This window comes from Perognathus longimembris, chromosome 5, assembly GCF_023159225.1.
Source record: "Perognathus longimembris pacificus isolate PPM17 chromosome 5, ASM2315922v1, whole genome shotgun sequence".
In the NCBI taxonomy this organism is placed as follows: domain Eukaryota; kingdom Metazoa; phylum Chordata; class Mammalia; order Rodentia; family Heteromyidae; genus Perognathus; species Perognathus longimembris.
In genome coordinates, this window is record NC_063165.1 from 57295377 (window position 1) to 57307499 (window position 12123).

Here is a 12123-nt window from a genome sequence, read left to right on the forward strand (position 1 = left end):
CTAGCCTCTAGCAGTTAAAAAACACTCTAGGGTTTAAGGGGATGAAAATGGTCAAAGGAATGGAAGGTAAACAATTTAGGAATATAGAGAGATAAATGGACCTGGATTCTTAATTTGACCAAATGTCAAAAATGATTGAGAATAAAATCAGAAAAGATCAGAAATTCTGAATTCTGTAAATTTTAGAACTACAAGGAAGGAGGCCAAGGTAGTTTGTTTAGTATCAAGTTCTCATCAAATGAAATGAAGGGTCTGATAACCTCTATGCATGCAGGATATTAGTTGAATAAATTCATTGTCAATGTGAAAGCCTTCCAGGTGTAAGCCAGGTTTATTGCTAAGGGTGTTTCCAATGAAGAGATACAAGATTTTCCTTGGCCTTCAGTCAAACTAAGATATAGAAAGGCATGCCTTCTGTATCTTTAATTTGGAGGGAAAATATTTGTGATGCCAGTTACTAACTCTATACATTGCTAAGAGTAAAAATAAAACATAATTTTTGAGCTGGGTGTGATTTCAGATCATTCAGGTTTAGAAATCACGTTTCCTGACTCCAACTCTACTATGTATGTGATAAGATATATGTGGTAAGGTATATGTTCTGATGATGTACAATTATCTTCTTAATATGCAAAAGAGGCCTAGAATCCTGCTAGATTCATTTGACTTAAATTTTCCATTGCTAGCTAAAAAAGCAACAGTCTACTAGAATTTGGAAAGAGTTTTGGCCAACTCAATTTCACCAAACCATTTTGGAGTGCAGAATGTAAGAAGTGGAAGGAATAGATAGGGGAGCAGAATTTCCCTAACATCAGGAAAAACATAAAAGGAGGTAATATGGAAACATGAAATATGAGGAAAGAATTGTACCTCTTCTAAATATTCCCTACTGTTGCCCTATCTGAGACCTTTCTAGGTGAGTAATATTGACTGTTTCATTGTTGTTGTTGTTTGTCAGTCATGGGGCTTGAACTCTGGGCCTGGGAGCTGTGCCTGAGCTCTTCAGCTCAAGGCTAGTGCTCTGCCATTTGGGCCACAGCGCTACTTCCTAGTAATATTGATTCTGAAGATGAAAGTCATCATTGAGTCTCTGGTAGGTCAACCAAGTTTTAAAATACATCCTATCATTTTAAATGTATGTATTTATATAAAACTCACTATAATACACACCAAAAAGTTATATAACAATGTACTGAAATAATAAAAAGCAACAGTTAATGTTAAAAACTAAACTTACCAATTATTTATGAATTAATTCATTCAACCAAAACCCTTGGCAATTATAAAAAGACCATCTGGTTTTACTAATATGCTTTTACATCAAATATATTTTAATTGCTTATCTATATAAGATAATGATATATTTCTTCTAGAATGATTTCTTTGGAGTTTTAACAATTAGTCAAAATATAGTATGTGTATATATAACATACATCATATATAGGCATGTAGATATACTTAAGTATCATATATGTGTATACATAATATACACATGTACACATATGTACATATATGTGTATACAGTAAGTATACATATGTGTATGTATATGTATGTATCTATGTGTATACACACATATGTATGTGTGTCAAGAATTCCTTCTATATCTCCACTAGAGATTTCTGGCCAAGAAGTTTCTATCAAAATATTTAATAAATATGGAATTAATTTTAATTTGTCTTAGTAGACTTCACAATTTAAGATACAATTTTGAGGTTGTTGAGTGACATCAATACCACTTCCATGTTTTTGAATAAAACAAGCAGTCATAGGTCTAAAAAAAGTTAGTTTAGACATTGTAATTCATTGTTCATATCAATGACCTTGATACAAAGTCTCTTAAACAAAAGTAACTACTAACAGAAGAATTGTCAATGCAAACAAGCTGAATGTTCTCTTGCTCCTGTTCTTAAATCAACACAATACTTCAAGCATTTGTATGAGCATATTCTTGTATTTAAGGGGAAATAAAAGCAAAAGAGACAGAAACAAAAACTTCGAGATAAACCAAGATGCAAAAGTTTATTGAAAATTAAAATCACACATCCATAAAACAATAGCCTCAATAACAAGAAATTATTGTCCTGGTGACACAGAATGGAGCGCTGGTGATTTGGTGTGGGAAAATAGGGGTGGGAGGGCAGGATTTCTGAAGCCTTTATATTATTACTATAAAGTGTTTTTGAAATAGGAAGAAACAGATTCTATAAACTCTTTGAGTCAGAAATAAGAAGGAAAACAGAAGTCATTTACTTTTTCTATCTACAATTTCTAGTCCAGGGGAATTGATATTAACATGTGTCTGCTTAGACGTCATTTAATTGTCACTTAATTCTTCAGGATAAATGTACTGGACAGTATCATATTCTGGATGGTTTTATGTTCAGTAAAACAGATGGCCTGGAGCTCTAACTAAACAAATTAAGCACAGATTTGGTGAGAGGACTTTAAACTCCTTTTGAGGGTCTTAAACAATGGTAAATTAGTATCTAAGGTATTACTAGTGGGTTGATTTTATCTTCATATTTGTACCACAACATTAGTTTCCCTGTCGTGGGATCTACACAACAGTTTTGGGCATAGAGCTCTAAGATCACATGTGCAAATAGGACTATAATATAACATTTGGTAGCAAAGATCGGATTTGACAGTATTAACTTGATACTTATATATGAAGAAAGGATTCTAATAATGCAAGTTCTCAAAAAAAAGAAATGAATGCCCCCCCCAATATCAGATAGTAATGGTAGTCACCTCTCTGCCCAGCAGTATACTTGACATCTTAGTTTTCACTACTTGCAGCATTACTGAATGACCAGCATCTAAAGAGTCTGACTGACTCTCAGTCAACTACAATTTACTTATGTCTAGACATTAACCTTGTGTTTTTTTCTCCTTTTCATAAAAAGACATCTTAAGTTTGAGACCTGCTCAAAAGCTTTCTTATGAGTTTTAGAAACACAAGAAGAGATTCTCATAAACATTGTAATACCCTTTCCCCACCTGATCCCCTCCCTCCCAGGAAACAACAAAAAGCTCACAAACATACACAGTGGTTCCTGTCCAACCAATGCTGGATCTAAGGATACAAAATCTACAGCAAACATCCTTTCTTGTAAAGTTTTGAGTCCCTTCAAAAGATTCTTTCTCACTAGTGGCTGTGTGCCTTTGAGCAGTTGGGTCTCTGAGCCAAAATGTCTTCAAGTTCTGTTTATGAGAGCTGGGTATAAACACACACATACACACATGGAAACACAATGGACTCATACACTCAAAATACAGACATGGGGTTCTATGGGTACACTGATTGGTTTGAGGGGTTGGAATGTCTAAAGAAGATGTCAGATTGTGTCGGAGTTTCTCTCCGGGGCTCCACAAGCTCATTCCTGAAGCAGGCTGAAAGGAGACTGCAGAGAGGAACCAGAGAAAAGAGAAGAAGGCTTAGGACTCTGTATAGCCATAGCAAATGAATATAGAAACACACTCCTCACACCTTCATGATCATAGCCTAGACAGAAACAAATGCCCAAGAAACTGTTTTTTTTTTTCCTTCCTTGTATAATAGAGATCCTCTCAAGAACCAGATGAAAAAGTGGGATAAGGCAGCAGTAGTTAACCAGAATCACTGGAGGAATTTGTTTTTGAAATTTACTTCTTCTGATACCTTCTGAAACCAGGTCATGGCTCAGCCATCTATACATTTAAAAAGAAAAATAAGTTCACTAAGGTGATTCATTTGGGGATTATGGAGACAAGGTGAGCAGGGAGGCCTAGTGTAGGGCTTGGCATAAGGGCTAGGAGACTCACTCAATTAACTGAAAAGAGGAATGCAAAAACAAGAACAAACCTCTATCTTGTGCAAAATGTCATCTGCCCAATTATTATACCTCATTACTCCTTTTGTCTAGCCAAAATATGGAGTATGAAGAAATATGATCTTATCAGTATGGGGGCTACGTCATCATATATTTGTAAAGAACTATTAATGAGCATTTTGTATGTGCCCAGATTGAGGTGGATAAATATCTTAATCCTTTCAGTCACAAACTTGGCCTGTAAATGCATATATCAAACTCATAAAAGAAACTTTTGCATAATTAAGAAATCAATTATACCATAAGTATGTCAGGAACAAGCCCTTTTATTTGGCTAAAGGTTGTGCAACTCTATGAACTATTTGGGAACTGTTTCCCAGACTGGCTTTTGAATCATACATTTGTTTACTCCTTTCAAAGGAACAAAGCCATGGTTAGTTGTTCTGGGAATCAATACACCAGCAAGAATTGATAGGTTCTTAACAAAATACTCCAGAATACATTTTAGAAGGGAAATACATTATTGCTGACTTAACAAAAAACTTTAACTTTTTCAGATACTGAAGTTGGGGCATTTTTCTTGTATCAAAGATTAGCAATATGCACAGATCAAACTAATGTTCCAGCTGTGGTCACAATATATAGATAGGTCACAATTATTCAAACTTTAAATCCAAGAATCAAGAACAGATCTGTGATGAACTATGAAAATTTAGATAATTAATTTGAGTTTAGAGTTTTTCTTCATTGCCAGTTTAGGGGTTATATATCTCAGTCTTGAAAAAATTATAACAGACCTATAAGACTGAAAAGTAGCATGGCATACACTATGAAAAAGCATGTGCATTTTTATGACAACTATAGGTTGGAACAAAATGAAATTTTCAGAGCTTTTTATTACTATTATTATTATACTAATCTGCAGAGCTGACAATTTCAAGCAAACATTCTGGAAATGTGGAGAACATCTCCTCCAATTTAGATATAATAGCATTATCTGTTTGGACAGTTTGGGTATTTGTGTTTTCTTCTATACTCTATATTAATGATCTTGAATGTACTTCTTGCTCAGTCTTTACACATATGAAGCTGAGGAACAAATAACAGCTTTCTTGAAGATAATCATAGGCAAGAGTTTTTTCTTTTCTTTTTTGTGCCTTTCCTGGGGGCTTGAATTCAGGGCTTGGGTGCTGTCCTAGAGCCTTTCTGCTCAAGACTAATGCTCTACCACTTGAGCCACAGCTTTAATCCTGGCATTGTTGGTAATTTACTGGAGTAAGCATATCACAGGCTTTTCTACCTGGACTGGCTTTGAACTCAGATTCTCAGATCTCAGCCTCCTAAGTAGCTGGGCTTACAGGTATGAACCTGTGAAAATACAAAGGAAACTTTCTGGAAGGAAGGAAGAGTTGGACTAAATCAAAGTGTAACTAAGTCATGTTGTTTTGAAAACAGAATGGAAGCCAAGAAGGATGGTAAACTACACTTACAAAGTAAATTTAAAAAATTTAAATAGTACAGGTTTGAAACATAAAAGTCGGATTGCTAAATAGTTATCAAATAGCTTCAGTAAAGCTGTGTTAACAGCCAATATTCCTTGGAAATACTAAGATGAGGGATTTAGAATAAAAATTGGGTCTTAATTGTCCTCTCATTTGATTCTGGCTTCTACAAACATAACAGCCTGTTTACCCAATGTGGGCATGTTACCGAAAACAAAATTTCTTCTTAAGAAGGTAAAGTTACTTGCATTAAAATGATTTAATTTGTAGAAATTCAGCATAAAAGCTTGTCTTCCATACACTCTATGTTCATGAAGGTAATTGTGAAGAAACTTTTAAAAAGAAAAAGCATGCACAAATGCAAAGCAAACTGAGGAAAAAACCCATGTTGGGAATCTAACAGAAGTAATTAAATTGGAAAGATTTAACTGTCACCATATAAAAAGTATATTCTTTCTCACCAATTTCCCCTCTACTGTGAAAATAAAAAAAAAAATGATTTCTTACCATTCTACAATTGGTGATATATTTTGGAGAGGCAACCATAGGCATAGAGGCAATTATGGGTAGTTTCTATGTTAATTTAATCTTTTCCAATTATTGCCAAGAGATTAGATTTCTATTTTCTTCTTTATCTAGTCATTCATGCTTTTCTTAGAGATTTCATACAACTTTTTTTTTAATTAGAAAAAAAGCTTTGCTGAAGGACAGAGCAATTGGGGAATTTATATAGCTGCATGTCAATCTTTGGAGATTCATGTGTATATAATGTTGCAGAGGCACAATTAGACTAAATATCTATATTTTGCAATGATTTCATTTTTTACTCTGTTAGATTTCCATGCCCGTGTTACCACAATTGTGAGATACCAACACAAAACATGCATAGGATTCTTTCAAACAAACTCTCCAGAGAACTATGAAGGTCCTAATTCCTCACTATTTATCTCTACCCATATAGATATAAAAAAGTGAAAATATATTCCTAAAAATCTTTTGGAGTTGTATCACCAGCAGAATTTTTAGATGCATTTTCTTCTCTGCTAAAGTAGATTGTTTCACAAAATATAGATAATATATAAAATACATACATATAAATAAAAATTGCTTCAGCAATCAGACAAGAAACATTGGCTTATTCAACATATAAGGACATTGGGCTATATCGTTTACTGTATACTCTGTGAACAAACATTGTATATGCCCAATGAATGATGTTTATTATTTCTCCTGGATTATAGTCTCAGATTATAGACTATTCTTTTTCTTGTGTAATTTATATAGATATTTTAAATTGTCTTCACTTACACAATGCTGAGAATAAATTCCAGAGCTTTCTGACAATTCTAAGATTTATATGTTTAAATTGGCCACTAAATTGCAAACTATGGGAGGTTAAGTGCTCCATCTTTCACATCTCTCTCAGAAAGCCAATTATGACAGTATTATCTAACAAGGGATTTATGTCACCAACTATATTTCATATCTGGATAAGATTGCTTCATTCTCTAAGACAGAAGGATCTCTGTTAAAGGCAATTGTGATTTTCGTTAGATAGTAGTATGTCACTTAAAAATATCACTTCAGTATTTTCCTTCTTTTAATAACAATCTCAGAATACACATATTAGCTTTTGAGAGCATGTACCAAACAAAAGCTGTATTTCATTAAGAAAAGAAAGTACAGCCATTTATTTATCCATGAGAAATGTTGATAAGGTATAGATAGGGCTGTGTCATGGCACTGCTCAACTCCCATCCATAAATTAACATGGATTTTACAGTTTTAAATAGGTAGGAGCTATTCAATGGAGAACATCATGTGACATGTAAAAATGATATCATATTCAAGTGTCAAAGTCCAAAAATAAAGTCTGATTGTAACAGTCCTTTTATAGTTTTTTTTTCAAATATATTATCTACTGTTACTTTTCTGATTCACCACAGAACTAAGATCATCTGAATGAAAAAGCCTAAAATATTTATTGCCTGCATTTTACAGAAAAACAGTATTTACCAACCCCTGTGCTACATAGTCAGATTGCCAACTGGAAAAGAGAGAAAACAGAATCACAAAACTAGTTCGGCACAATATGCTACTGTGTAATTCTCCTGGAGTCATTTTGGCTGAGTTGAGCTTTTGCACAGTGAACCAAAATTAATTTGGGAGTGTTGCCTAGTTCCATGATATACAGTAAATCTCCTCAGGGAAGACTCTTATCCACTTTAGGTCTGTCAGTACTGCTCCAGGTCTCTGTTGCTTTGATCCTCATTGTATAATTTTTCTAAGAACGAACTCAATTTTGTACTTGAATATATTAACATATTTTCCATCAAATACCCCCAAAGAATCCATCTGATTGACTATAGAAATTCTTTCCACCACTAAGAGTTCTAATTCTCCTTTGCAATACCCTATGTCCTCAAGGACTCATTCAATTAAACTTTTGGATCAGCTTTATGTACAAAACCATATATCTCCAAATTGCCCAACTTCCATGCTAAAAGCACATGATGAGATTCCTTCAAGCTTAAAAGGGTCTTAAATGTTCAAACAGCTTAAAGTCCTTTGAAGAGAGTATGCTTGTTACTTATTCCTTTGCTGCTCAACCACAATGCATTCACAAGTACTCAGAGATGACCCATCATTATGACAGACGCTTACCAATCACATTTGTGTTGTTTAAATTTTTTTTTGAATAAAGAGACATTTCATTACACTTTCTATACCTATCTCCCAATAGTAGCTAATAACAGCAGAAAAGAGCCATTATTTATTGTCCACTTGCCTTCCTGTTGTAAAGCATCATCTTTGTTCAGGCGAGATAGTGTGCTATTTCATTTCTTTCTCTTTAAATGTTAAATGCTAACCTGTACAGTGGCTTACATTTGTAACCCCAGCTACTTGGGTGGAAGAGAAAGGAGAATTGCAGATCAAGGATAGCCTAGGTGAAAAGTTAGGGAGAACCCATCTCAACAAACACACCAAGCATGATGGTATGCATTTATAACCACAACTATGCAAATAAATAAGGAGGAGGATTGTGGACTCAAGTCAACCCCTGTCACAAACATGAGATAACTGAAAGTTATTTCTGAAGTTATTTCACAAACTGAAATAACTTTTAAAAATAAAGGACTTGAGTATGGATCCAGTGGTAAGAGTGTCTGCTTAGCAAATGCAAGGCCCTGAGTTCAAAACTCAGTAGTATTGTCAATCAATAGTTAATTTATTCCTTGCTAATTTTTTCAAGTGGACCCAAAATATACATGCCTTATTAGCTACAGTATTCCGCAAACCTTCTAGCACACAAACCATGTCCGAGTTAGACTAAGAGTTATTATTCTTAACCACTAAAGATAGGTATAAACAGAGTCCTGATTGGCCAATCTCTTACCTTCTCAGAAGAGCTATTCTCTTTCTATTAGTCATAAAACATTTAACATAATCCATGAGCACAGGATGAACTTAATACATGAATATGTTATATGCATATGACAATATGGTTGCAAAATCTCATCAATATATGTTAAAATGTATTGTTCCTACACAATCCAGAGCTAGAATATTAAGAGTTGGCAGGACAGTATGATTTTGACCTCTGCCTTCAGACATTTTCTCAATGAATATTCCATAGGTTGCAGAATGCTTTTCAACAAACTAGACTAGTCTGAGCTACATATCAAAGACCTGATTCAAACATAATATACATACACCAATAAAGTAAGCAAGTAAGTCATTGTGTGGTAAAAACTTATTTTCCCCGGTCTACAGCAGTGTTCTAAAAGTGGATTACATACATCCCAAGAGAAATACATGACAGTATATCCAAATGAGGGAAAGTCTTCTGTTTTTAAATGTACATGTTATTTTAGAATTGAGTATTAGTAATTGTTAGTGGGAGTCTTTGAATCCATTTTATAATACAGGTGAAATTCTTTAAGACACATAAAAGAATCCGAATAATAAGTGCCACACCAACTGAATCTGTAGTCAACTGTGGTCTAGTGATATCCACTTCTCCACTGCCCATCAGTCACCCTTTGCTGATATAAATAAACAATCTCCCTGTTCATGCCTTCTGAAATGGCGCAATGACACTCACTGTTTCTGAAGTAAGTGCTGGTGCTGCTGCTGTTGCTGCTGCCTGTAGGTTTCAATTGTGTGCTGAGGAAGGTACTGCATGAGCTCCAGGGATTCTTTGATCTTCAACAGCATCTCATAAGTCTCACGGCCTCTCACCTATGAAAAAGGAGAAGGGAAAACTCAGAACCCATGAAAGTCAGTCAATCCTCAGTATTCCTGTATTTGGCTTTTGTAAATTGGCTTGCTTGCAAACATGGATTTTTAAGATGAAAATCAACATTCCTGACATGTTTGCAGTCATTTATAGATGTGTACCACAATGACCAATTGAGTTACCTATGTATGTTCCCAGTCAGGGAGAGAGGGGGAGGAGTTCTACTTTCTTGTTTCAACACTTAGCTGTAATAAGCGTACTTTTCATGGTCTGCTAGTATGTCTCTTCTGTGCTTTTGGTTAGAGATTTTACTGTTTAAAATGGACCCCAAATATAATGTTCAAGTACCCATATATGTCCCGATAGCATACAAAGGTGATGCTGTGCCTTGCGGAGAAAACTTTTGCTAACTAATCTTCATCTAAGAGTTGTTGGCTGCGAGTTTAAGGTTAGTGAATCAACAGAAGATATTTTAGATGTCTTTTAAAAGAAACATAGAGAAACATAGTGATGTAGTGGAGAAATAGGGGGATAAGGGACTCACAGGAACTGAATCCTGTGTTTGTCCTAGGTGCAATGACTCATTATTTATGCAACTTTGTAAAACAGAACTACAATGAACAGGGAACATCAAGTGTGACTATTTCTGGAAGGACAGAAGTTTTCAGCAAGGTTCAGACATGCTTGCTTTTAAAGACAGACTCCTGGAACCTTTAAAAAGAACAAGAAGGGCCAGGCTTAAAATGAGGCAAGCAGTTCTCAGAAATTTCACAAGGCCCTCAGAGTAGAGTGACTGGACTCCAAACACCTTTACTAGACCTGCTCAGCCTTTTCCCTAAGCACCAGAGACAAAAATTGCCAGAAGTAAAAAGAATGTTAATTTTTTTTCACCCAAATTTTGCCACTTTTGATGGCAAAGATCTTAGAACTAGGAAACTGAAAGGGAATACCAAAATTGAGAGGCACAGGGTAAAAAGACAAACGACTACAAAAGCAATACTTGCAAAACTGTTTGGTGTAAATCAACTGAACAACTCATGGGGGGAAAGGGAAAGGGGAAGGGGTGAGGGGGGAATGAGGGAGGAGGTAACAAACAGTACAAGAAATGTATCCAATGCCTAACGTATGAAACTGTAACCCCTCTGTACATCAGTTAGACAATAAAAATTTTAAAAAAAGAAGTATTTGGCCCTGAGTTCAAGGGTCAGTAATGACAATAATTAGTGACAGTAATTGTTGTAGCAATAAAGTATAAATAAAAAACAAAAAAAATTCAATGAAGTGCAACCATAATCCAATAATAGTGTCCTCATTAGTAACCCAGACGAAGAATAACTGTCACTGTAAGTGATAGCTTTACATAAGAAGTCTTACATAATATACCTCTTGCTATTCACATATGAATGATGATTCTGCCTTATCTAGCATCCTTCATAGTACTGCCTAAAAGAAAACAAAGATCCTAACCCACAGAAAAGATTTATGACTAAGTTGGCTGAAGAGTTCTTTACTTGGAGTTGATCATTATGCAGCATTGTCTACCTGCATCAAATTATCATGCTATACTCTGGAAAGATACACAAATAAAACATCTCAGCAGGGCTGGGGATATAGCCTAGTGGCAAGAGTGCCTGCCTCGGATACACGAGGCCCTAGGTTCGATTCCCCAGCACCACATATACAGAAAACGGCCAGAAGCGGCGCTGTGGCTCAAGTGGCAGAGTGCTAGCCTTGAGCGGGAATAAGCCAGGGACAGTGCTCAGGCCCTGAGTCCAAGGCCCAGGACTGGAAAAAAAAAAACAACAAAAAAAAAACATCTCAGCAGAAACAGAACAGTACAAATAGAAAGCATAGGACTTTCAAAAGTTGGTAAGTTATTTGTGAACAACTTGTGACAAAATTTTAGGCTGAAATTGCAATGTTCATGACATGAAGGATAACATCATGCACAAATAAATGAGCAAATTAATTTTAAGTATGTGTGTAAAAATGTTCTGTTAGCAGGGCTAGTTTTGTGTGGAAAAGTGAGTAGAGGAGCTACAACTAGCTGTGGACAAAAGAATAACTGCATGATTCTTTTTTTAAGAAAAAAAAAGGTTTCTTTCACTATACTTAACTGTTACTCTCCATCATCATACATTGAATGTATATTTTGCTATCTTTGTATTTTGAATTCTTAAGCCTCAACCAACTGGGTGATATATTTTGAATTCTTAAACCACAACCAACTGGGTGATATTAAGAAACAGGACTTTTCATGGATTGTATAGTTCATGAAAGAAGTTCCTTCTAGAATGGGATTTACATCTTTAGGAAAGAAATGCCAGAAAGCACTTGGGCCTTCAATCCCTAAAATTTAGGTGCAAGGCAAAAACAGTAGTTGGTTGCTGAGAAGTAGAACCTCATCAGAATTGGCCAAGAACACTTTGACCTAGGACTGGCATTCTACAGGACTGTAAGACATTAATTGTTACTGGCTCTCAGCCATCTTGTCTGTGTTCCTTGGTTGTTTCAGCTCTAACTGGCTAACATAGCTTCTTTCCCATTACCATAGACACTGTCTGTGTC

At 35.2% G+C, this 12123-nt stretch overlaps 1 protein-coding gene across 6 annotated transcripts in view; it reads right to left on the bottom strand.

The window, feature by feature from the left end:
* Positions 1 to 12123, bottom strand: part of Tp63 (tumor protein p63) — a 205248-nt gene that overhangs the window by 12440 nt on the left and 180685 nt on the right. For 3 of the 6 annotated variants that reach the window (XM_048346957.1, XM_048346959.1, XM_048346958.1), the window contains one exon: positions 9421 to 9557. In XM_048346957.1, coding sequence (XP_048202914.1) covers positions 9421 to 9557 — 137 coding nt within the window. Of the gene's footprint in view, positions 1 to 2917; positions 3406 to 9420; positions 9558 to 12123 lie in introns of those variants that run through there. The other 3 variants (XM_048346962.1, XM_048346961.1, XM_048346960.1) reach the window with 2 other exon arrangements.